At 35.5% G+C, this 25,883-nt stretch overlaps 1 protein-coding gene and 2 long non-coding RNA genes across 4 annotated transcripts; 2 read left to right on the top strand and 1 right to left on the bottom strand.

Moving 5' to 3' along the window:
* Positions 1 to 6,822: 6,822 nt before the first annotated feature.
* LOC132606266 (uncharacterized) lies at positions 6,823 to 11,431 on the top strand. 2 transcript variants are annotated; one of them, XR_009569654.1, is made up of 6 exons: positions 6,823 to 7,246; positions 7,886 to 8,012; positions 9,273 to 9,327; positions 9,701 to 9,790; positions 11,058 to 11,110; positions 11,200 to 11,431. It is a non-coding gene; the product is annotated as an uncharacterized LOC132606266 (long non-coding RNA). The 2 variants fall into 2 exon arrangements; XR_009569653.1 differs by having other exon boundaries at positions 6,824 to 7,246; positions 11,061 to 11,110.
* Positions 11,432 to 13,556: 2,125 nt separating this feature from the next.
* LOC132606263 (GDSL esterase/lipase At1g71691-like) lies at positions 13,557 to 17,371 on the bottom strand. The gene is made up of 5 exons (XM_060319680.1): positions 16,927 to 17,371; positions 15,895 to 16,016; positions 15,049 to 15,288; positions 14,468 to 14,717; positions 13,557 to 13,930 (listed from the first exon to the last, which is right to left on the bottom strand). The coding sequence occupies exons 1-5, from the start codon at positions 17,204 to 17,206 to the stop codon at positions 13,710 to 13,712; spliced, it is 1,113 nt and encodes a 370-aa protein (XP_060175663.1). The 5' UTR covers positions 17,207 to 17,371; the 3' UTR covers positions 13,557 to 13,709.
* Positions 17,372 to 22,875: 5,504 nt separating this feature from the next.
* LOC132606265 (uncharacterized) lies at positions 22,876 to 25,442 on the top strand. The gene is made up of 3 exons (XR_009569652.1): positions 22,876 to 23,372; positions 24,259 to 24,324; positions 25,242 to 25,442. It is a non-coding gene; the product is annotated as an uncharacterized LOC132606265 (long non-coding RNA).
* Positions 25,443 to 25,883: the final 441 nt, after the last annotated feature.

Raw genomic sequence — 25,883 nt, 5'->3', positions numbered from 1 at the left:
ATGCTTGTGGCCATTGATCATTTTACTTGCTTTCTAGGTTAGTTTACATTTTTGCATTAGCTATAATTTTCTCCAAAAACCAAAATATTATCAAGTGTTTGGCTTAGTGTAGAAAGTGAAAATTCCTTACTTTCCTAATCGCCTATATATTGTTCTCTGTGGGATTCGACCCCGACTCATAGTTGGGTAAATTATATTTGCATACGACCGTGCCCATTCTAATTAATAGGGTGGATTTGGACGTTATCAACCCCCTTTCTCCGGGGGCTGCGTTTCATGCCCGCAGGTACAGACACTGGTGATCCACCACTGTAGGCTCCACTTTCTGCTATTTCGGAGTACTCCCTTTTGATCCGGAGTCCACTTTTGGTACATACATCTTTTGCTATGTATATATTTCTGTATATCTGACTATTTGGGTACGGCGGGGCCCTGTCCCGTCATATGTCTTCGTTTTGGATTTGTAGAGGCCTGTAGTCATATATGTGGGTCGAGGGTCCTATATGTGTTTGTCTGTTTCCGATTTGCGTCTGAATGCGGTTCGTCTGTTATGGTGACCAAAATGGCCCTTATGTTTATATTTGTACACATGACCGGCGATGTACATTCCGCCGCTCTTTTCCGTTCTGATATGGTATTATGATACGTGCGACCGCTTAAGACAGGTTTTGATTTAAATTATGTTTAAAGTGGCTAATATGAAAAATTTAGTTAAGTTTGGATTTGGTAATTGGCTATGTGAATCGGTCTGGGTGCCCAAGTAGGGTGCCAGTCGCGGCCCACGGGGCTGGGTCGTGACAGTTATATTCATGAAAACCATGGGCAGCAAGTGCCACTTATTTTACATGTTCATGTTTTTGGGAGTTGCGTTAATTACCGAGAAGGCTTCAAACAGCCTGAAACTACGTAGCCACCGTAGGATGAGGATTACTCCACCCATGCTTAGGACGATCTCTCATAATGACTGGATCCTTTCATAATATTATTAAATCTCATGTCCCTGGCAAGGTATGAGTGTTCTGCTGGTAGGACGCAAGTACCGGACCATGTTGTCGGTTATATTTACTGCTCTCCCTACTCACGATACTTTACACATGTTATATATGTATATGTACTCATGTTCATGATCATGTTTCAGCTCAATCTCTATTATGTTATTTTCATGTCCCACATTAATTCTTTCAGTTGCTTTACATACCAGTACATTCAATGTGCTGACGTCCCCTTTTATTGCTCGGGGGCCTGCATTTCACGATGCAGGTACGAATTTACAGGACGACGCCTCTGCTCATTAGGATCTGCACGTACCAGCTCATTGGTGAGCCCCATCTCATTCGGAGTTTAGTCAACTCTTTATTTTATGATTAGCTATGCATCTAAGGTATGCTGGGAGCCTTGTCCCAGCGAGTATGTTTTCCATGTTCAGACTTATGTTAGAGGTTTCATAGACTAGACAAGTCAGTTATGTCATGTCACACTTTCGGAGTCATATAGCCATTTTGGCTCATTCATGTTATTTCCGCACTCATGTTTAAACAAGTATTTTGATTTAGTATTATGACTTATTGCATTTTATAAAGGCTCATCATGCATTCAGGTTAAATTCCGCTCATGTTATGCCTCATGATGATTCAGCAAACCATGTGGTTCGCTCGGTCACATGCAGTAAGATACCGAGTGTCGTGTTTCGCCCAGGCCATGGTTTTGGGCGTGACATATAGACAAAGGGAGTACTTCATTTATTAAATCTTAAAGAACGTGAAAAGTCAAAAATTAACATGTAAAAGTGCACGGAGGAAATAAATGTGTTGAAAAATTAAAATTGAAGTACATACGTGTATGCATGAGAAGAGAATAAATATTAAGTAGCCAAGTAATATGGGACGGAGAGGGTAAGATGAGAAAGATTTAATTAATTTTATCTTGATTTTATAAATGAACAAGTAATTTGGACATATATTTTTAGTAACGTGGCCAAGTAATATAAGACAGAGGGAGTACTTCATTTATTAATTCTTAAATAACGTAAAAAGTCAAAAGTGAACAAGTAAAAGTTCACGGAAGAAATAAATGTGTCGGAGAATTACAATTGAAGTGCATACATGTATACATGAGAAGAGAATAAATATTCAGTACTATGAACAAATTAAAGTGCACAGAGGAAATAAATTTGTGTAAGAGAATTAAAATTGAACTGCATATGTCTATGTTAGCTAGAACACAAAAAGTCAAAAGTGAACAAGTAAAAGTGCACGAGGAAATAAATGTGTCGGAGAATTAAATTTGAAGTGTATATATCTATGCATGAGAAGAGAATAAATATTAAGTAATATGACACATGTCTACATGAGATATAAAAATAATTGGATAAAGTGTACAAGTTATATAGCTCATGGTACAAGAGTTAGTTAAAGTGTACAATTTATATAGCTTTTGGTACAAGTATTCATTGCTACGAAACTACCCCTTCGGATATTGCTACATCAACACGTGTAAGATCAATAAAGAGTTGTGGACATATGGAGTGGTACTGTTAAGTTCAATTGGTTACACATGTTCATATAGAAAAGGCCAAAGTTTTAAGTACAATTCGGCTAGCTTTTTGTACAGCATGATATTGCTGTGTTCGTCCCACTTTCGCATTTAGATATAATAAAAAGTTAAATAGAGGACGAACTTCTCATCCAACTTCCCAACTCGAGTGAACACTGGAAAAGGCAAATACCAATGCCAAAAAATAGATCTAGAAATAATTAGTTCAGACAATAATTTTCCTTTTCTAATTACCTATGAACCTTCACTGCATGACATAGTAGTAATGTATATTCTTAACTCATTAAAGAAAATAGACCAAACCAACTCATTATCAAATTTCAGTGAGATCATCAGCGGGTTCATAACTTAAAAAATAGTAGAAGTAGAACATTGACGCGAGAATCTCAGCAGTCCTACTATTAATATTTTTTAGGCGAACATATCTTTCTAAGGAAGTACTGAGTAGTTTTTGTAAATTTAAGAAGGAATATCCTCACAAAAGGGAGACTCCGAGTAAAATACACAACCATTTTGTCTCATTCTTTGCGAAAATAAGTTTATGTTTATTTTGGTCCATAAATTGCATAAGTATTAATCGATGGTGCATTTGTCTTGATCTTTCACATATTCCCCATCTTTATTGCACAAAACATATTCCCCATCTTTATTGCACAATATCTAGAACATATCCTATGAGCAAGCAACAAATAGAGATTTCACGAGAAAAGTAAAACCAATAATCCTCAAGATTTAAAAAGACCAATAGAGATTAAGAAAGCAAATATTGCATGAATCTACTCTCTCTAATTGGGGGATGTTCGACAGAAAGTAGGAAGAATCCTTCGAACTTAAGAGATCTTAAATCCGGAGGCCTTGTGCTGGAGGTGGACTCCTGCGTTACAAGACAAGCTAACTGTGAATAGTTTAGCAGTGGAAACTCCATATTTAGTGTTGCATGTGGGAGGTCTATGATTAAATAGGGATATAATGTGCTTTGATTTTCAAGGATCAGTTAGAAATTAGGATAATCTTAGCAAACAGATAAAGGACTAACAGTTGTCTAGCTTATTTAGGCCGCGTAAACTTAGGCTAGAGTTTGATGGACCTTCTTACCATATTCATGTCAGTACAAAGGAATCCTGCAACTTCAACCAATCTATGTCAGACATGGTTTCGAATATTTAATTTAGTAATTTTGTCATTAGATTACTAACCTTCTTTGATTTGTGCAAAAAAAAAAAAAAAAGAAAAAAAAATTACTGGATTTTGAAGCTCCATGACATATGTTGATGCCATAATACTAAGCATATACCAAGTGTAACTATGTTATAGCTTAATAGAAAACAAAGACTTTGGTATTAATGCTTGAGAAGGTACTCAATCAAATTATCTGAAAAATAAAGATTGACTTGAGTTCACCGAAAAGAAGGCTGCATTTTTTAGATACATTAAGCAATGATCTGCACACCCGCAAGGGTGACTCCGTTAGTTGAGCATGGGGTTTTCATAACAAAGGTCTCAGGTCCGAAACCCCCTGCCTACGACAATAGGGGATTTGTCTTCTGGATTGAGCTCGTTGCATCGAGCTTATCTAGTGTGGGTTATCTCTCCAGTGTGGTTTGGATGGGCTATTGCACATGAGCAGGATTTACCCTGTGCCCTTGTCATAAAAAAAAAAGGGGAATGATCTGCATTGTACAACAACGTGGATGTTGTTTAATGTTTAGGATAGTAAAACTCATTAATTTGGAGTTTATGTAACCAATTTGCAAAACTTTAGTCAAACTGCACTCTTTCGTGCCTTTTCCCAATACGACGGAGCAAAGGCTATCCAAAGATTCACAGATGAATTGATCAATTAGTGAAAACTAAAGGAGAGTAAAACATGCTTTAAGAAAATCAAAGGCAAAGAGTTCATTGCAAATCAATAAAGCAAAACTCTACTTGAATTATAAAGCCCCAAATTTCAAATTCTAGGTTAGAATCAAAATCCTTAATACAAATTCGTAAAAAATTACACCACAAGAAAAACAAAATGCACCTATAAAACTTAGTTCTTTTAGGGATGAAATTCGAAATAGTGGGCTGTCCCGAAGTTGCAGTAGAGAAGGAAGAGGCTTCTGGATGACTGTTTCTTCTTCATCCTTATCCAGCACCACTGATTGTCATCAACGGGACTGCAAATGAAGAAATTCCGATTCAAGTTTTATTGCCCAAGAAATATCAGATTTCTACTTATCAGACCAAATGACTAACATGCATGTTCAAAATCTAAGAACTGACTACCCAAGTCCTAACCGAGCAAAAAAAATAGCTCAACAACAATGATTAGCTCATTAGTATCAAAGACCCATTAATTATATTTGACCAAAAATTCAACTTCTATATCAAAAAAAAAAATGACTCGCAGAATAAGTTAAAATTTACATGAAACAGAACAAGAAAATAACAGAGAATCAAAAAGCAAAAATTGCAAGGAAAAAGAAGAAGAGGAGCAGATGTAATAGAAGCAAGGAAGTAACATAATGCCAACAATAAAGAAACTGTAAAGCAGGTAATGAAGAATTAAACTAAGGGAGAAAAAACAAATGAAAGAAAATAGAGGAGCAAATGTAATCTTACTGCGTTACACCCAATATGGAGTAAGTAAAATGAATAGAGAACCTTCAAGAAGATTTTTGAAAAAATTGAAAGAAAGACATGGAAGGAAAATGGAGATATAAGAGGGGAAGTGTCAATATCTAGAAAGCAAAGACAAACCAGACAATTGATAGTGACTGCTCAGTTTCACTCTCGAGTGACACGTTAGATTTCACAAAAAATTACATACCGGAAATAACCCTGGACGACGAAAGACACATGCTTATTATATAGTTAAATGAAATTGGAAATTAAGCCCAACTATCAAAATATTGAAGTACAGATGTAGTTGTTTTTTTGTTAATGACTTTTACCACATAATCCTTCGAGATAACTAAATTTATGCGTGAAATAGTAATTATAACAAAAATTATCTCAAACTTGATCAACTTTACATAGTAAACTCAAACTTAAAAAAAGGCATTCTTTTTTTCTTTTCTTTTTTTTTAAAACATGAATACAATTTAAACTGAAAAGTATTTTGAGAATTTGAATTCTTTCAAATATGATTTCAGTAAATATTTTTCAGCAAATAGGTTGTAAATAGACAATGACACAATTTTTAAAAGTTTATCCCAATTCATGCAAGTCACCTAAAAAATTACATACTTTATAAGCGTTTCTAATATTTTTTTTCTTTTAGAATCTTTAGTTTTTTAACAAAGTTTTAATATTAAAAAAGAGATAATTCTTATTTGGATAATTTCTCTTATATAAAATACAATAGGGGTGAAGTATGCTAAGCTTCGTATACATAGCTATCTCTTAATCCTTGCCGCTATGGATAATGGGTCAATTGGCGTATATATCGGTTGACGCGGTACACACGTGCAACGCACGTTCGCCGAAACTAGTACATAGATAAACACTTAAACTTGGTGTTTACGGTAGTTGAACACTCCAACTTATAAAATGATCATCTCGACACCTCAACTAATTTCAACGGTGTCAGTTGAACACTCTAACTTATAAAATGATCATCTAGACACCTCAACTTGGTTCAACTGTGTCAGTTGAATACTCCAACTTAAAATAAAATCATCCAAATACCTCCAAAATTTATGTGCCACGTCAGCATTGGGTGTCCACGAGACACAATAGAGACGAGTTGAGGTGTCTAGATGTTCATTCTCAAAGTTCGAGTATTTAGGTATCAGTTGAAGCCAAGTTAAGGTGTCTATATACATATTATTGATCTTTCTTTTCTTGCTATAAGGTTACTCATTAAATGATCTTTCTTTTTTTGCTATAAAATGGTGATCTTAGGTTAGATTATGGGAGAATAACTTATATGGTCATTCAAGTATTGCAAATTACCTACTAAAGTCACTATTACGATCCAATTTACAGAGCCGAGAAGGCACTAACTCCCCCAAGTCACACTACAAGAAAAAGGCTCATTTACGACCAGCCTTTAGTGACGGGTTAAAAATCTAGTCCCTGAAGGTATATTTATAGGGACGAGATTTTCTTCCAGTTGCCTGATTGTCAATTTAGTTTTTAAGTTAAGGAAGAGAAAAAATCTGGTCGCCAAAATAATAAATATTTGGTCCCTGATGCTCTAAATTGAGCGGGACAGAAGACACATTTATTTACCTCTTAAAAATAAATGAAAAATCAGAAACAAAAGGCCTCTATATTTAAGGTACTTAGCCAAAAAAAAAAAAAAACTCCTTAAGCGATAACTTTACTCTCTCAAAGTCAAGAAATCCCCAAATCTTCTTTTATCAAAACCTAAGTGATACGGTAAGCTATCGATAACACAGAATTCGTCGCACGAATTCTCCATTGTCGGAGGAGAGACCTAATATCAGCCTTAGGTCTCTCGTCTATGAGTTCTTGTGCAGCAGAGAAGTGTGGTATCTTTGATATATGTAGTTCGTCCGTTGCTAGGATTGAGTTTGTTCTTTTTCTCTGTGACCAATTTCAAAATTAGAATCTCTTGCCAAAGCATCAAGATGTGGAGAGTCAACTTATCCTTTTCAAAAAGGAGTATATCTGTCAGTCACTAAAGAAGAAATCTTCAACCCCGCCCTGATTCCACCTCTACGCTCTCCACCATTTCACCATGGTTAGGACCCAACCTACCCCCTTCCTGTATCTACAGAATAATAGAGAGTCCTATGCCACCATTTTGTTACTTGTCATATATTACATTAGGGTATTTGATTTTAGCGCTTATTTGAGGTGGAATTACATTTTTCAGATGCCATTTATATGGTTTAGATTATTGGGTCAATGTACTTTTTGTTTGTGCTAGCATGCCTTATTTGATTATAAACTTGAAATTTATCTTTAGGGTATTAGTTAGTGTTTTTCGGAGGGATTACAATATAGAATATTTGTTACCCTTTTTTTATTTTTATCAGTGGTTTAGAATGGTTATGACTAATGGATCATTGTTTGTTCAAAGCTATTTAAAAGTTCTAACTTTGCTTTCGTTCATATTTTGTGTGAATTGTGTTATTTTACAATGATATGTGTTTGATTGACTTTAGTCTTCTTGTGTTGAAAAAGAAAACATGGTGCAAGAGTTTCCACCGACTGTTTGATGTGACTCGTGAATCTTTTTTTCTTTAGTATACTTGAGAATATAAGAAAGGAGTGCACTGTTAAAGTCCTTCCCTACCTTTGAACAAAGTCAAGAAAATGTAAAAGTACATGATTTTAGCTTGTATTGACAATGGATTCTACAATTGTTTGGTCGTAGCTTGATGGAGGACCGCGTTGAACGTACATCTCAAGCAGAGGAAAAACTTAGGAGCTAAATCATGTCGGTAGTGAATCTCTATTTGTAGAGTCTCTTGTTCAATATGCTACAGATCATTGTTGTTGTGGTAAGCCATCGTTTCAATGTTCTTCTCAAAGATTGGGTTTAGGCAGTGCTATCAAAAGCGCGCGCTTTAAGCAAGAAACGAGACGCAGCGCAGGGCTATTGCTTCTCTGCCCTGAAGCGAGCAATGGAGAAATGGATGATAATATTGTTGCATTTGTTTTTGTCATATGCAGGGTTTTCATTTGCTGGAAAGAATTGGATTTTGAATGTCTAGAATTTTTATATGATTATTCCTCTGCTTTTTCTATAAAATGGAGGGCATGTCTGATAATGTTCATGGAGTTATATTAGCTATATCATCCAGTATTTTCGTTGGTCCAGCTTTGTTATTAAGAAGCAAGGTCTAAAAAAAGCTGGTGCAAATGGGAAATGAGCAAGTTATTTTTCTTTCCCAGTGTGCATAATTTCTTGTATTAGCTTTTGCACCATTTAATCTCTATATTTAGATTTGCTGTTAGGTAATTAAGTTTATTGGTTTAGTTAAGCAATGGGATAGTTTTTTTATTTTTTATAATTGACAAATCCAGAGAGCCCGTAGAATACAATTCGAAACTCAGTGGATAATGGGGTTGTACCCTTCTTCGCTTAAATATCATATGTTTTCTTTTGGCAGGATTCGAACATGTGACATGTTCCTAACCCGGTGGAGTAGTTTATTTATGTCAATTACGGGATATGCTTTATCCTTGTGGGGATTGGTTGTTTTCTAAGTATGTCGTACTCATCCACATGCAGCAGCTCAAGGATACATTAGCATGATTATCTTGATCGTGATAATTTAGTATACTTGTAATACCTTCCTTGCTTAAAACTTTTCCCTTGATAACTCTGTCGTGGAATACACTAACCTGCACCTATTTACATCAAACCAAGCAATTTAACCGTCAAATTCACAAATTGATATGAGAATACATTTTATTTCACCATGACTAAATATAAAAGTTTATATGCGAAGGTACACGTCTTGCATTCATTTGTTAGGTGCAAAACTGGCAATTAAGTTTTTTCCCATACAGAGTTTAGTTGCCTAGTTTTTCATTTGTAGGGATTCCATAGGGAAGTTTGGGATGTTAAACATACATGTACATTTCTAACTACATGGTCAAAGTTGATTAAGTAAAATTTCTGATTTTGCTATCAATGAAAATTTTGTGTGCGCATAATACCATATATTCTTATAAAATTTCTTCTGCTTTTTGTTGAGGCTAAGGAAATTGGTCTTGTTATTATGAATTACCAATTGATGCTGAATTTTGAACAGGTTCAGGAGGCCACCCCTTGTTGGAACCTTGTTTGGTAGGCTGGAATGTTATCTAGTAAGAAAAATCTTTTGTTATTTTAGAGAGTTCTTTTGACTTTAAGCATGAGTTCATTGACCATATAGTTAACTCAACTTTCTTGGGATTGGAGTGGAGTAGTTGTTGTATGAATCCTTAAGCATATAATGTTGTATGTCTAAGAAAAAACCTGCATCGATTATGGAACACAAAGACTTTGAACATGCTTTAGAAAAAGAAAAAAAAACAGAGAATATCATGAAAAAGCTCTTGGATAAGTTATCTTAAGAGTCTGATATATGAAATTATCTGGAAAAAATGACAGTTTTAACTTGATCAAAAGCTGATCCCGTACTTAAGATCTATGAAAAGCTCACAAGATATGCATATCTAATCTTCCAATTTCTTGTAGTGATTATTGGAGAGGGAGCTAACTTTGCCGCTTATGCATAGGCCCCGACAATACTTGTGCACGCCTAGGGGCTTTAAGTATGATTGCCAGGTACGTCGTTATGTAGTGCATTTTTTATAATTTTGTTATCATTTTTACTCATTACATCTTATAGATCCTTGTTATTTAATACATCTTATAGATTACTCAATGTTTGAGGAAGTATAAACAAACGACAAATTCGAATGAAATGATACTTAGTTGTCAATGTCTGTTTGTTTCTTTAGGTCAGATTTATACTTTGGGGCCACATTTAGAAGTCTAGCCTAAAGATGGGATTCTTAAGAGCCATATTCAATGGTTTGACCAGTTTGGGGTCTTAATCTTGTTTTATGTTTCTGTATCTGATTGAGCAACTTAAAAAATCATCTGTACTCTGATTTTATTATTGAGATCTCGTCCATTAATCTGAAGCTACATTTTCAACTATACAACAACAACATATCCAGTGAAACCCCACATAGTGGGGTTTGAGGAGGATAGATAGTTGGAAAATATTATATTTCTTAGAACTTTGCTTTAAATACTCTAGCTCATGTTAAACATGTTGGTTGAAATTTTGATCTTCCTTCTTATGGAAATTAAACTTTATGCAACTTAAAGGTTGGAGCGCCATTTTGTGAGCATTTGCTTCCATGGCTGAATTTAACGTTTGCTGGAAGCTAGTAGCTGCTATATTTATAATTTACTTCATTTATATTCATCCAAACAGTGAGCAGCTAAGGTTGAACTTGTTTCTTATATCATTTTTATGAGAAATGACTAAATTTCTCAGTACTGCTTTGTTTTATATGCTTTAAAGCTCTAGCTCAAAGGACTTACCGTTAAAGAAAGTGCAATTGTTGTTTTGATGATGGAAAAAGCCTTATTCAAGATCGATAAAAGAGCAATTTTCTACCAGATGGAAAAAGTCTTATTGTTGTTAACTCTTGTTACTTTTATTTGTTTCCAGTTTAATTTTTGTGATTCCTTGTTTGGTACCAGAAAGAGTTCATAGTCTCACTTGGTTTGGTGGAAGGTTAAAAGAATTACCATCTACAGTATGAGAATGGAAATCTTTTAGTTAGGAACATATATTACATGAAGAATAGCAGCGAGCTCTTATTTTTCTAACTTCGCCAGTGTAATCTATAGAAATTGAGAGAAGTCCAGTAGCGTGTTTCTCTTTAAATGGGAAACGACGCCTTAAATTCAAACACTTCTATTATTCTTGTCAGTTATCACGGTTATTCTGTAAGTTGTGGTTCTTTAAAATATATTTTTGGATCTTGGTTAATGCGTCGCAAAGCTTTTCTAATCAATTTTCTTAATTTTCCAGCAGCATTGTTGATGTTGTTGGATAACACCTCATGAATTTAGACTTCTTTTGGGGTAAGTGGTTTAACCGTTGCTATGTAAAACTTACATATATTACTTTACTAATAATTATTCATCGTCTTTTCAAAATTTTGTACTTACAGATTTTGAAGATTGAAGTTACAAGTCAAGATGAAGTTTAGAAAATGCACAAGCTCATTATTAATTTTCTAGGAATGTATTGCAAAACTTGATATCATAGTCTAGCTCGGGATGTTAGCTTAGTTCTTTTGTTTAGGTGTTGAGCACATATTGAAACTAACATCATGGGATGTTAACCATTTTATTGTAATTAATAACTCGTCTTTCTGTCCATATAAAACTTTTTTATATCTAGATTTTTCAGTAGCAATTTGATATTTGTTGATCAAACTAACTTTTTTTGTGACATTGAGCTTTAGGACCGCTCGTGGTCAATAATATATCAGAAAAGCGGTTGCTAAAATTAGTACAATTATTTTAAAGAGGGACCAGTACAACTCGTCTCTAAAAGATAATCTAGGACCAATTGAAGGGTGGTCGCTAAAAGTTTTAACGACCAGAAAATATATATTTTTCATGATATTAATAGTCCATTAGGGACGAGATGTGTAGTCTCTAAAAGTATGTAACGACCAGATTTTCTTTCGTCTTTATTGACATTTAGCGACCAGATTTTTTAACTCGTCGTTGTTGGCCTTTAGCGGCGGAGGCTATTACGACGGGTGGCGACCAGCTTTTTCTCGTCGTAATTGCTCTTTTGGGACCAGATTTAGACTTTTAGGGACCAAATTTCCCTTCCTTAAAGGCCGTTTTTCTTGTAGTGTCAGTAAGTCATTTACAACACAAAACTCAACAAATAAAGTAAGAAATAATGCCGAATAAACATACAAGTCAACTTTTAAGTTTTTAAAGCCTTATAATCATAAAACGGGTGAATTATAAGTACAACCATCCTCGAATTTGGTGTCACTAGTACAAGACTGTTAAATGCGAATACAAGTATGAGTAGTACTCAAATACTGTCTGAAATGAAGGGACAGAAAATAAACATAGATGAGGGTTTGGTGCTACGGGTCTGCTAGTAGCTCACCCCAAAGTCTTGAAAGGCCTCCTCAACGACCGACGAAGTCTTGAGCGGTGCTCGTACCAAGTACAGAATCTGCACACTAAAAAAAAAGTGCAGCAAGTGTAGCGTGTGGGTACAAAGAACAACGGATACTCAGCAGCATCATCAACCTACCCTAACAAAAACGGAGACGAGGGCTGGCCTACGATTACCACTTACTACACTTATCTGCTATTAGTCCACAGTAATAATAATCACAATGAATCACAATAATCTTAGGTTATAAGCCTAAGTGAAGTTTCTAATCCACAAGTCCATCAAGTTTCCAAGTAAGCAATTAAGGTAAATCAGGCATTCAACTCATTAAATCACACCCAAATAATCAATGAGATAATATGATATGCATTGATATGAAATGCAGTGCAATGCAAGGCCTTTTTCCATCTCTTGGTATACACACGTTCGAACATTGACGAATCGTGACCCATGGGGGACTCGCGAGGTCCATATACCAACCCGGCACTCTTAGATCTCCCAGATCACATGGAGTCTTAGCAATTTAGGCTTCCAATCACAATATTCCGCCCTTAGGCCTACATTACCTGTCATATAGCCAATCTGGCACAAATACCATCGTCACTCCGTTCGGAATCATTTTCCAATCGGACCTTTCACAAGTATCCTCAAATGCACATGAGATACTATAATTAGCATGAAAATGACATGCAACATAATAAGCAATCAAGCTAAGCAAAGTAAAGCAAAGACAAAAATCTAGATCACATGAGGTGAAAAAAAATTGATCAAGATGGGACTCAAAAACTGAGTCTACTAAGGTATCCAATAAAAGAAATTTAAATCATACAAGAGAAAAGATATATGCTATCTTGTAGCTTGCTATTTAAAATCATCGGAATATTCTTGTAGCATACTACACAAGATGTTAGAACTTATTTAGTTTCAATAGGAGTAGCATAAGTTTCGGATTGGATCTGTTACCTGGTGACTTGTAGTTATTTCCATCAACACACACCCTTGACAAAAAATTTAAAATATTTCTTATTTTTAAACCTAATATATAAAATATATCTTACACATATAAATTTATTCGTTATGGTTTGATATTTTTCAGTTTTTTTTTATAAAGTTAAAAAACTACCTAATTATTCGATACAATTATTAATTTATACAAAAATCTACGATTTTAATTTTAAAAACCTAATAATCAGTTCGTTTCGGTTTTGTCGCTTAAGTCTGATTTTTAAGAAACCATTGACACCCGTACTAAATTGAATAATAAAATTGTTTTTATATTTTAGGACATGCTAACTGATAAGGCGGTATAGTGTATTTTGTTACTAGGGTGAGCAGGGGGGTTGGTAATAGGAAACAAACAAGAAGCATTAATGTGTAGAGACAAAAGATTTTCCAATTCTAACAAATCCCATTACATGAGCAACTGCCTTAGTCCACTGCAATATATATTTCAGCTCTTGACAGTCTGAATATTTTCTCAACTAAGTATAGCAAAATACACACACACACACCCCAAAATTAAAGCTTTAACTAAAGGCTGGCAAGTTGCTGAATATTGATGGGATAAACAACATCAGGACCACCACTAAAAGCTTTCCTTGCAAACAAGATGTTGACTGCCTCAGTTGGGTGAAATGCATCCCAAAATATGTATTGATTCCTGTTTGGACATGGTGTTTGCAATGGTAGACATGTTATTTGTCCTCTGTTTTTCCCTATCCCACAGCACCCCTTGTTTATCACGCTAAATCCTGCAACATATCATTCAAAGAGTTGATGAAAAAAAGAAAACAATTTATTACTAACATTTTGCTAAAAGATAAGAGAAACTCCAAGACACCTGTTTAATCTACTTACGTTTGTGCTGTCTCCCTTTCTTCGACATTCAATCGTAGGCATTAATTATTTGTCATTATTAATTGACAAGAATAAGTTTCATTATAGAATTTCCAACATGAAATATGAGTCGATATATGATATTAAAAAACACTATAGCTTTAATTTTCTAAATGAAAAAACGAAATATGGTAAAGATTTTCATTTGCATGGATGATCATTAGGAAAACAAAGGAATGAATATAGAAGAAATAGTTAACATGTCTGAATATTTAGAAAAAATAATAATGGGGACTAGCTTCTCAAAAGGAAATTCCACAATTACGACTCAACAAGCAAGTTGAAGTAGGCTATAAGAAATTTCATCGACCATTTCAAGCTATTTTCCCACGTCTCAATGTATCAACATTATAAGCAAAGAATAGATAAGAAAAATTCAAATATTTGCTTACCATATCGCCTGTAATTGGTAAGGAGATCTTGGAACATGTTCTTAATGTCAATGTAGATGAATTTGGAACCAGGAAGATTGGAATTTAAGTTGCTAAGCATTGAGTTAACATTGTTAGAGAATGGAAGAACAAGCTGATTCACTTCTTCTGAGCACACATTACTATTACTCTGTGCAAGAATACTTGGAATGCAACCCATTAGTCCTACTCCACCAACCACAAATTTTCTTGCTCCAAGACTATATAATCTCTGAAATTTCAACAATTAAAAAAATCTGAAGATATTATTCACCTGAATGCTAAGGAAAAATAATACTCCTTCCATCCCAATTTATGTGGCATATTTTGCATTTCGAGAGTCAAACAAATTTTTCTTTGACCGCGATTATTTTGAATAGTTAATTATTGTGACTTATAGTACTTCTTACGTAATTTTCAAATACGTAAATTTTATTTAAGGAACTTAAAGATTTTACATCCGAATTCATGGTCAAAATTTAAAAAAATTGACTCTTGAAATCTAAACTGTGCCATGTAAATTGGGCAGAGGGAATAAAAATTAAAGAAAAAAGAAATCTTACAGTAAGCTGTTGGTTATACTGCTGAACCAGGAGATTGGCATATTGTTGAGCATTATAGCGACTTTTAGTGTCATAATTAGGCATAAGGTAATTATTCAGGTAGTCATTACTTCCCATTCCCACAAAGAAGAGGCATTTGGCTAATGCCTGTGCCACATCTGGGGCTCCAAGATTGTCTGTGATTTCATCAAGTGTGTTCTCAAAGTTTTTGATTTGCTGATTGAATGGAATGCGCCCAACCTGGAAAAAATCACATTATTAAACTAGATATATACGGTTCACATATTGATGAAGTAGTAAATACACCAACCAACTTACAAGATTCTTGATTATTAATTATGCCTAATGGGTACTCCGAAAATTTTAAGCTTTAAATCACTAAGTTCTTAGGTAGGTGGTGTGGTACTATAGCAGTAATAACTATGTTTATTTGATCAAATAGTTGCTACTTGTAAATGAATAAATCAATGCAAGTCTGCGACCCTATTTATTAGTTTGGTTTCTACCTAAGGCAATAAATTGTCACGAAGTATATAAGAGGCTTCATTCATAAAGCATTGTAGGGCAAATAAAATATTCTTTTCCTTTTTTCTATTGGGAGAGTAGGGGGTGGGGTGTGTATCCTAAATTTACCATTTTCTTTGTTTTTGTCCTCATACTAGTACTAATTAATCTAGTTTATCCAAATATCCCACTGGAAAACCATATCACAATTTCATTTTATAATACCTTGAGCTAATGAAGTTATTTTATAAAGAAATAATTCCCTCACAAAAAAGTCGAGTTTTGAAATCATATTATATAAATGAAATTATTCAGTATTTTAGACAATTAATAAGAACTCACAAAGTTCCTGCCAGTATTATCAAGAATGCCAGCAGCAGCAGAGGCAAAGTTCACTCCAAAGTGCATTTGGTCTCCTGAAGCTCCTGAGTGTGCTGGAATTAGTGGTAGTCCTAGTAGTTCAGCTGTGCAAAGGATTAATTAACACATTAATGTTCTGAACTATTATTACAGTATTAGACTAAGTACTACTTTTATAAGTAGTAATGAGTACATTATTAAGCAATTCTTAACGGGTATATATTTGGCTGTATATTCATAATGGAGTTATATATATGATATATGTTATAAAGTACTAAATATTCTTTTATTTACAACAGTTGCTGACGTTCAATGCTATTGTTAGTTCGGGGAAAGGCCTTCCCTTGGTTTTTCTTTAGATAATGAATCCACTTATTGGTAAAAGATGATTATAAGAACAAAAATTTACACATTAAGCAAGTTAATATATTACCTGTATCAATAGTACTGAAAACGAATAATTATCCTCTATCAGATTAAAAGCCAACGTCTAATATCTCAGACACTTAAGAAGTTTATAGTACTAATTCAATACCTTGCATTTTTAATAAACCTTCTAATCTTCAGCTTAACATGTGGATCGATCAAAACTTACTACTCCTTAGTATATAGTACTCCCTCCGTCCCAAAACGATTGTCTTAGTTTGACTTGACACGGAGTTTACGAAATAAAGGAAAACTTTTGAAATGTGTGGGCCAAAACAAGCTTTAAATATGTGTGTAGCTGTAAATCTTCTCATAAAGTTAGATTATTTCTAAATATAGAAATGTGTCAATCTTTTTTAAACAAATTAATAAGGAAAGTAAGACAATCTTTTTAAGACGGAGGGAGTGTGTAATAACTAGCTAAAAATAACCCTATCTTCACTAGATAATTAAGTTTCATCTCATGCAAACATAGCCAATCTATTAAGCAATGAAAAACTTCTAGACAAATATGAACTCAAAGAGTAGGAAAATTATGCATTTGTGGATAGATATAAGCAAATAAAATAGCAAAACAATGTGTGTTACCAATTTCATCAACCATAGTGTAACCATTGGAGAAACGACCAGTAGGGCCACCATCAAAATCAATGCCATAAGGGAAATAGTTGGCCTTTGCAAAAGATGGCAAGTTATTATTATTGCCATTGTCAATCAAAGAGTCTCCAAATATAAACATGGCAGGAACCAAACTCTTTCTTCCACCTGCAGCTTCTGGTGCCAATGCATCTTGACAAGTTGCAACATTCACCAACAAAAACACCACAAATATAGTCCAAGAAAATACCCTAAGCTCAATATAAGCCATTTTCCTATGTTATTCCTTTTTTGTTGACAAGTTGATGATGCAAGAAATGAAAGGGAACGAGAGGGTTTATATAATAGGTGGAAGACATGCAGCGGTGGTTGGACAGGAGTGAATGCTTTCACCTGTAAGCTGTTTTTTAGCACTAAATGAGTTTGTAATAATATGGAGTATTATATACCAGAATTCATTTTGGGAATTCAACGACATATTGTCCGCGTCTTGCCATAAATATTGTATTTGTCCTTTTTATTTCAGTTTAAGGTTTGATCTTTTTGGAAAGTATTTCAGCTTCAACGAATTGATAGAATATTTTGAGTTTTAATTGACATTCATTTCACCCAAAAAAACTAGATAATATCATGCCCCGTTTGTTTGGTTGGGGGTTGGGGGGGGGGGGGGGGAGGGTGTTTACCCCTAAATCTGTGATTTAGAGAGTAACAACTGAATTTGTTTAAGTGGTTCAAGAATACGTAAATTAAGATGATCAAATAATGATATTCTTGATCCAACGTTGCTTGGCTAAGCGTAATCAAAATGATAATCAACTGTAACAAGTAATGGAATATCAACATATAAAGTAAAGAAATTGAATCTTATTGATATGACTCTCGAATTGTTGTCTAGCAACGTCTCCGACATGCTGATCAAGCTTAGTGAGCCTGAGAGCTTGAGTTACAATTCTTTGATAGTAATAGCTAGTTGTGATGAAAAATCAGATGGGATACAGATGAGGGGATCGAAGGGATACTTCTTATTCTAATCCTGAGTAACGTTTTTCGTATTGCACACCCCTCATGATGATCATTATTATCTGCACGGTCGAGCCGTTATGTACATAGTTGATAGACTGCAAACCTCAAATTTCTCAGGAACATTTGTAATTTGGGCTTATCTTGACCGGCCACTGTCATGTTTCCGGTCTTGTGGCTCCGGACCTAGAAGGGGCCTATGTCGTGGTTCCGGGTCCTCAATGTATAAGATCAACCACACCGATTCCGCTCAAATGATGAGACCGGTGAGGCTCTTGCTGAGTCATACCTGATCTGTCTCTATTCTTCCACGTGTTACCTTCCAATTCTTCCAACTGTTAGATTCGAGTTTTATCTCATACAAGGCGCAATTCTATAAAATAAAAAATGAAGATAGAACAAAATAACTAGTTATAGCTGGAGTAGAAGAAAATCCTCCGATGACCTTCCGTGTTTTATATTCTTAATCTCTTATATTTTAACGTAAAAATATCTTGTAAGATGAGCCATATAACCTTTGAACCCTTTTTTAACCTATACAAATTAGTTCCTTAAGGATAAACTTGATACATCTGTATACGTCTAATATTAAGGGATGTGATGCCAAACTCAAATTCTTACTTTTTGCACAAAATAATCAAAGGAGGGTCTGTTTGAATGAAAAAAAAAAAAAGGGATGTTCTATTACGTGAATAAATTAACCGAGAGAAAACATATTGTTATCAGCTCAACTGCTCAAGTACGCAAATCCAATTACTTGTTGTATTTTTATAAGTTTTCACTATTTCTTCAGCTAATTAAATTGTCGACTTCATTTTTAAAATTAAAATTCACAACTTTAAAATTATAAGTTAAATATGAGCCGCCTTGAAAAATTACTTATTCAATCGTGTCAATTATTGAATAATGACAGATAAATCTCTTAATAAACATTAATTAATAATTTAATAAAAATAATATCACATATTAAAATTCACCGTATCATATAAAAATATCTTTACACCAACTGTCTTTATCTTAAGAGTCGCTTCCACCAACGGATATTCTTTAATTTGCCCTTTCCCTTCTGAGTTGACTTTTGATATACCAATTCTGAACATATTCTTGAAATTGTTCAAAACCTAGAAACCTGAAAACAATTACAGACGAAAAAAGTCAGCACCACAAAATTAAAGTTGAGAGGGAGTTAGTTGAGCAAATAACTCATTCTACTACTGTACAGACTGTTAATAAGGTGAACATAGAGTAATAGTATATGCATACATATAGAGCTGTCTCTACGGTGCTCCCTCCATCCTAAAATAGGTCTTGCTTTAGCTCATTTAACGCCATTAAGATAGTTTACTTAATTACCCCATTAATTTACTTAATTACCTCTTTTAACTGTTAATTGTTTCTTGAGAATTGAGCTTATTAAAAAGTAGTTCGTATAAGGATATAGTTGAAAAACATACTGTTATTAATTTTTGCCTTAAATTCCTAAAGCGGCTGTTATTTTGGGATACGTTTTATTTACTAAAATGACACTTATTTTGACACGAAAAGAGTAGTATTTAACGAAACAAACCATAAGTTCCTTTGGGCAGCAACCAGCCGCAGTTGTTTCACTTCTTTTTCTTAGCTCCATTGGCAGCTGAATTAAGTGCATGAAGATGGCAAAAGAAACACTTCTCAAGAAGGCAATGCTTGGACACTGAGAAATGAATGTGAATTCTTTTTATTTTCAATATGCTTTATTCTGTACGCAAGCAGAAAGATTATTTCTGGCGTGTTACTGTTGGGACAGTTGAGAGGGTATGCTTTGTACTTATTGCTTCTTCTACTACTTGTCTTTGTCTGACTCCAGTACTCCTTTCGGTTTATCTTCATGGGAAATCGTTGGTACATTTAGTCAGCGGCAGATGCAGGACCAGAGATAGAGGGAATTTAAAAATAAAATCAAAAAAGCGAAAAGGGCCAAAAATATTCCTAATCATTAAAAACGACTCACAAATACCCTTCATCCACTTATTGGTTTACAAATACCCACTATCTATTTTTTTCGCTCGAGAATACACCTCAAACTATCACTCTAAACCAGATGGCTTTTTTCAATTTAAAAAAGCCACATGACTTGTTATGATTGGCCACATATTAATAATTTATTAAAAAGTAAACTCACCCACTTTTAAACTCAAGCTTGCTGACCCATTTGATCGACCCGTTTCTTTTAACCTAAACCCACCCCGTACACATTATCATAGAGAGACATATACTACATGCAGCTACATGAGCCCTCAGCAGATTTCCTAAGCTGAACAACATCGTGGACAAAATTGAGAATTTTTTCTTTGACATCTTTTCTATGTTGATTGTACTCCATGTGAACACAAATATACATTAGTTTATCATAGTTAGTCGTGATAAACTTGAGGAAAGAATGTGTAGTAAATTAACTAAGCAAGCCACAATCTATGTAAAGACACATAATACTCTTTATTGAGTTGGAATAAACACCAAGTATATTTTAATTCGGACAACTATGGATAATTGATGTTGTGCTGAAATAATTTTTGACTGGTGAGAGTGGGTTATATCTATGATCTGACTATGAGAGATCTTGTAGATCAGAGTGTAGATAATTGTTGTTCAGGAATTTGACCTCAATCAACTAATGGCACAGTAAAGAAGTAAAGATAGGATGCTACTTCTATTAATCCACATCATACCAATCTGTAAAGAAGCTAGTTAGTTACCAAAACAAAGTGATGCAATTTAAGTGAATTTCAAGTTCAAGATCCATAGTATGCTAAATGGAACTGCCTGTTTCTTCCAATACAAAACAGGAACACGCAAAATATCAGAGATGAAGGTAGGGGGAGAAAGTAAATAGAAGGTTGAATACATGTGAAAAGGAAAGAATTTGAATATGCCAACTAAGGAATCTGTCTACTAAGGAAAGAATTGAATGTGCCAACTAAGGTATCTGTCTACTAAGGAAAGAAGCTGAAATCAATATTCAGAGTGAAGCCATAAGGAAACTATGCAAAATTATTGGAAGATAATTATGCATTCAATATTCTATATATCTTATATAGCCGTTAGTCATGGCTTGGAAATCACTTTTCCTTGCCTTATTTATTTTCCAATCTCTTGTATATATATTGATGTCTTGAATATCAGAATTAACACAAGGAATGAGATTATAATTTGTTCAATTCTCTTTATGGTATCGTAGCCTTCACAAGAGATTGGAACAAGCAAAAATCTCATGGCAAATTCCAACCAACTAGTGAAAGAACCATCCCTATCTCTTCAAGCTTTGCACCCGTGCACTAGTCTCATCTCATTGAAACTAGACACTTCAAATTTCTTACTTTGGTGTTCTCAAATAGAACCTCTGATCCGAAGCATTGGATTGGAACATCATCTTACCAATGAAAACAAGGCAGAAAAAGAGATCACCGGTGATGACGGATAGGTTAATCCAAATCCGCAGTACCTTACCTGGCTCAACAATGATGGCTTGCTAACCGCCTGGTTACTAAGAAACATAGAGACCGAGGTATTAATGTCGTTTGAAAACATACAAACGGCACATCAGTTATGGAAATCTATTGAGAGTCAAATTCTCCCTAGTACTGTTGAAAAAGAACAACTTTTGAATGAAAAATTAATATCCCTCAAAAAGGGAAACATGTCTCTTGATGAATACCTTAAGAAGTTCAAAGGCTTATGTGATAGCTTGGCTGCAATCAAAAAGCCAATCGACGATGTAAGTAAAACATTTCAACTAGCTAGGGGTCTTTGTCACGACCCGCCTACGGGCCATGACGGGTACCCGGAACTGACTACCGAGCACCACTTATGCTAATCATCATACTCATCTTAAATGCATTTACTATTCTCAACACAACTGGCCATAAGGAAACCTTTATCACCTCCAAAAACATATCTACAATCATATGCGTAAGGCCCTCGGGCTATCAAAATAATATACAAATACACAATGTGATCATCTGGGACATCTACTACCCACACCTACATATCTACGAGCCTCTACTAGAGCACTAAACATAAGGACGGGACAGGACCCTGTGGTGCCCAAATATATATACACAAAAGAATGTACCATAAATAGCACCTCTGGAATAATGGAGTGCTCCTGTAGGTCCGCTGATCAGCTCCTATAAACCTGGGTCACCTCCTTGCCTACCTGTGGGCATGAACACAGCGTCCACAAAGAAAGGACGTCTGTACGATAAATGTACTGAGTATGTAAGGCATGAATAACATTAACATAATAAAGAGATCATAAAACATGAGATGAGGATATAACCTGCTTAACCTTTAAAAGAAAACACATGTCATACGTATCACATATACCATCATCGTTAACCCGCGTTTGGGTTACCATCGTACGCCGCCCACTAGTGGTGTCATGTCCGGCCCTCTAGGCACGGTGTAATCATATGCAGCCCGCCTTCGCGGTGACATGCCCGGCCATCTAGGCACGGTGTAATCGTATGCAGCCCGCTTTCGCGGTGACATGCCCGGCCATCTAGGCACGATGTGATCGTATGCAGCCCGCCTTCGCGGTGACATGCCTGGCCATCTAGGCACGGTGTAATCGTATCCTCATATACTTAATCATAAAGCATGCGTTAGAACTCAAAGATAACCTATAACTATGTCGGGGTGACGTAAGGTCGAGAACCCCCGATTCCATTATGGAGTCATCATAATCATCATACCTCACCATGAAGGAACTAGAATCATAAGGTGGGTCTAGCAATAATGAATAACATCAAAGAATTGTACAAGGATCATTAGCTTCATGGAAATATCATATCGTTATCCTGTTACGTCCCGTATTTTTATGCATTGGAACAACCCGGATTAACTATGATAATTTAAGGCCAAGATTATTCCGGGATTTGAAGTCGGGACTTTTGACCATTTGATTTTATTTTGAGACACAAATTATATATGAAATTGATGGCATTGAACACTTAGGGAAAATTGGGACCACAATTCATAAAATTGGGATTAAAAATCTTGTGCAAAAAGGGCCATGTGGCCGTGTGAATTTAAAGGGGTCCCCACATTGTGTGGCCAAATTTAATTGGTCCAACACATGTGTGGACCATAGGGACATGGAGATATTTTAGTGGGAACTTAAAAATATGACCTCTAAGTCATTTCTCTTCATTTCTACACTTAGAATAAAAATTAAGAAGGAGGAGAACAACAACTCCAACCTCACGGCTAAGAGGAGAGAAAAACAAGATCATCTTTTTAGCTCCTCTAAAATTATTCCATTGATGTAAACCCACTATATTGAGGTCCCTAAGTAGCGTGGAAGCATCGTTGGAGCGATCAACCCATTATTTTCATCTTTTGGAAACCCTAGGCTATTGGAAAGTTGAAGAAGGAAGGTAAGCATTCATTATGTTTTTGTGTTATGAAGGTTATATTCATGTTGTAGTATCTTATAGTGGTTGGAAATCATGAAGTATAGTATGATTGGAAGTGGGTCGTGTGATGGGTGTTGTTGTGTTGTGATTGAAATTATGAATTAATGTTTAGTTAGTTGATTGGGATCATTGTAAGGTGAAGAACAATTGAGAATCATCCATATATGTGTATATATAGTGTTGATTGAAATGGGTCACATTATATGAAGATGAACGAAGGAACGTCGCTTAATGTTTTAATCGCCGTCGCTATGAATCTTATGTTGGAAATGAATGTTTGTTGACTCGAAATGATGTTGTTAATGTGCGGACTGTTTTTGGAGGTTATTGTATATTTATTGTAATTGGTATATTGATGAGATAGCATTGTTAGAATGTAATTTGAGGATACAAACCATGATTTGGAAATGAAGGAAAAAAATAATTAAAAAGGGCTGTCTCGGTTGGGGCTGTTTTCGGCCAGCTTGGAAAAAAAATTCGGGTTGTTGGAAATGTGGTATGAATTGCTTAGAATGCCCTTGAATATTTTTGGTAAGGATTCGGGTTGATGATTGAATGTATAAGCGTCGATTTTGGCTTGAAGGTAAGTCGTCGAATTGAATTTATGTAAGTTGTCGAAAAATGGAAAAGAAAGCGATTATTGTATTTTGTCTTTCGGATTGGTTGTCAATGTTACTAGGTTGGTTATTGTGGTTGTTGTTGTTGATTTTGAGCGAGTTAAATTCTCGGGGTAGCCTATTTACAGGGGAAATGCTGCCCAAATTTCTGTAGAATTAAGGGCGAAATTGGAATTTAATGCCCAAAGAGTCTTTTAGCTAATGTTTGGCATTTTATGGCTTATTTTTAGATCGTGGGCAGCCCGAATCATAGTTTGGACTTAGCTTGAGTTGGATCATATTGGAGAGCGTTTGAGGTATGTAAAGCAACCTTCCTTCTTTTGGCATGCCTTAGTTTCACATAGGCTAGATTAGAGCTTTAAGGGAATTCCAAATTCGAGATCCGAGCATGTTATGATCCATATATATATTCTTTGGCACTCTTATATATGTTTTTATGAAATATGAACCATGATGTATTTGAAGTAATCGCTTTCCGAAATTCGCATAGAAAATGTTCACTTTAAGGAATTTTGTAATCTCTGAATGCCATATTTTTCGCATAGAGGCTCGGATCGCTCCAATAATTTTTATAGGAGTTTGCTTTATGTATAATGGGTATGTTTTTCATAGGCGGGCTCAGTTCGGGTCTATACTCGTCCGTGGGTCCCGCGACGCCCTTTATGTAAATTCGACAACTTTGAATCAAAAAGTGATAATTATCATTCCGATTTCGAATATGACTATTTTACTTATCCTTCGGATTTATAATAATGATTTTATGCATATGATTCCTCACTACTCCGCTCGTGCCTACTATGATATCGTTCGCCGGTTCCCGGGCCGGTTCTGTTGTCGTGCGCTTTTTGATACATTCCGGTGTTATGCTGTGTTTATGGTTCACCGTGCTCCCCGCTCGAGGGCCGGGTTCCACTTTTGTTTGGCGTTATGCTGTGTTTGGCGTTATGCTGTGTTGTGATGTGTGACGGGGATTCGGAGATTTGAAACTTTCTGGTGTTATGCTGTGTTGTGGCGCCATCGACAGGCGGGCGACCACATTTTCCAGTGCCCTATGCATAATTTATACTTTGGAAATAAACATTTTGATATGTATTATTTTCTATATATCTGATTCGATTATTATTCAGATTTATTTCTGTACCTTCTGCTTTGCATACTCAGTACATATTTCGTACTGACCCCCTTCTCCGGGGGCTGCGTTTCATGCCCGCAGGTACAGACGCACAGCCTGGTGATCCACCTGTTTAGGACACCCTTTCTGCTATTCGGAGTGCTCCTCTCTTTCCGGAGCTTATACTTTTGGTATATATATTTATTAGTGCATTTGTATATATTCGTTCATGGGTACGGCGGGGCCCTGTCCCGTCATATGATTCTGTCGGTCTGTTTAGAGGTCTGTGGACATGTTTGTGGGTTAGGGTCTTTCTGTATGGATGTATGTACATGTCGTTTGGGCGATCCCATACGCCGAGCCGGCCGGTCCGCATATGTTGTTTGGGCGATCCTATACGCCGAGGCGGCCGGTCCGTATATGTTTATATATTGCTTGGTTATCCCTGTGTGGCTCTTGTTGGTATTTTCTGCGTGCAGGGTATATTGGATAGTCCGTAAAACAAAGGAAACTCTGCCGAAATTTTCTGAAAATTACTTAAATTTGAAATAAAGTCTTGTCGGCTTCCGCCATATACTAGAATGAGTTGATAGAATTTGAGATAATATTTGATAGATGGGTTCGGGTGCCCAGATCGGGCACTAGTCACGGCCTACGGGGTTGGGTCGTGACAGAAGTGGTATCAAAGCGGTTTGTCCTCGGAATGTCTACAGACCGTGTCTAGTAGAGTCTTGTTTATCGGTG

This window comes from Lycium barbarum, chromosome 8 (assembly GCF_019175385.1).
Source record: "Lycium barbarum isolate Lr01 chromosome 8, ASM1917538v2, whole genome shotgun sequence".
Classification (NCBI taxonomy): Eukaryota; Viridiplantae; Streptophyta; class Magnoliopsida; order Solanales; family Solanaceae; genus Lycium; species Lycium barbarum.
Note: the sequence above shows the minus strand (reverse complement) of the source record. Positions and strands in the feature narration are given on the sequence as shown.

Excerpts from the sequence above, each read along its gene's own strand:
- LOC132606263 (XM_060319680.1), bottom strand. The coding sequence starts at position 17,206 with ATGGCTTATATTGAGCTTAGGGTATTTTCTTGGACTATATTTGTGGTG. Across the intron at positions 15,289-15,894 it reads ATAATACTGGCAGGAACTTT|GTTGGGCGCATTCCATTCAA; the intron begins GTGAGTTCTTAT and ends GATTTTTTCCAG. Across the intron at positions 13,931-14,467 it reads TACCAATTACAGGCGATATG|GATTTAGCGTGATAAACAAG; the intron begins GTAAGCAAATAT and ends GATATGTTGCAG.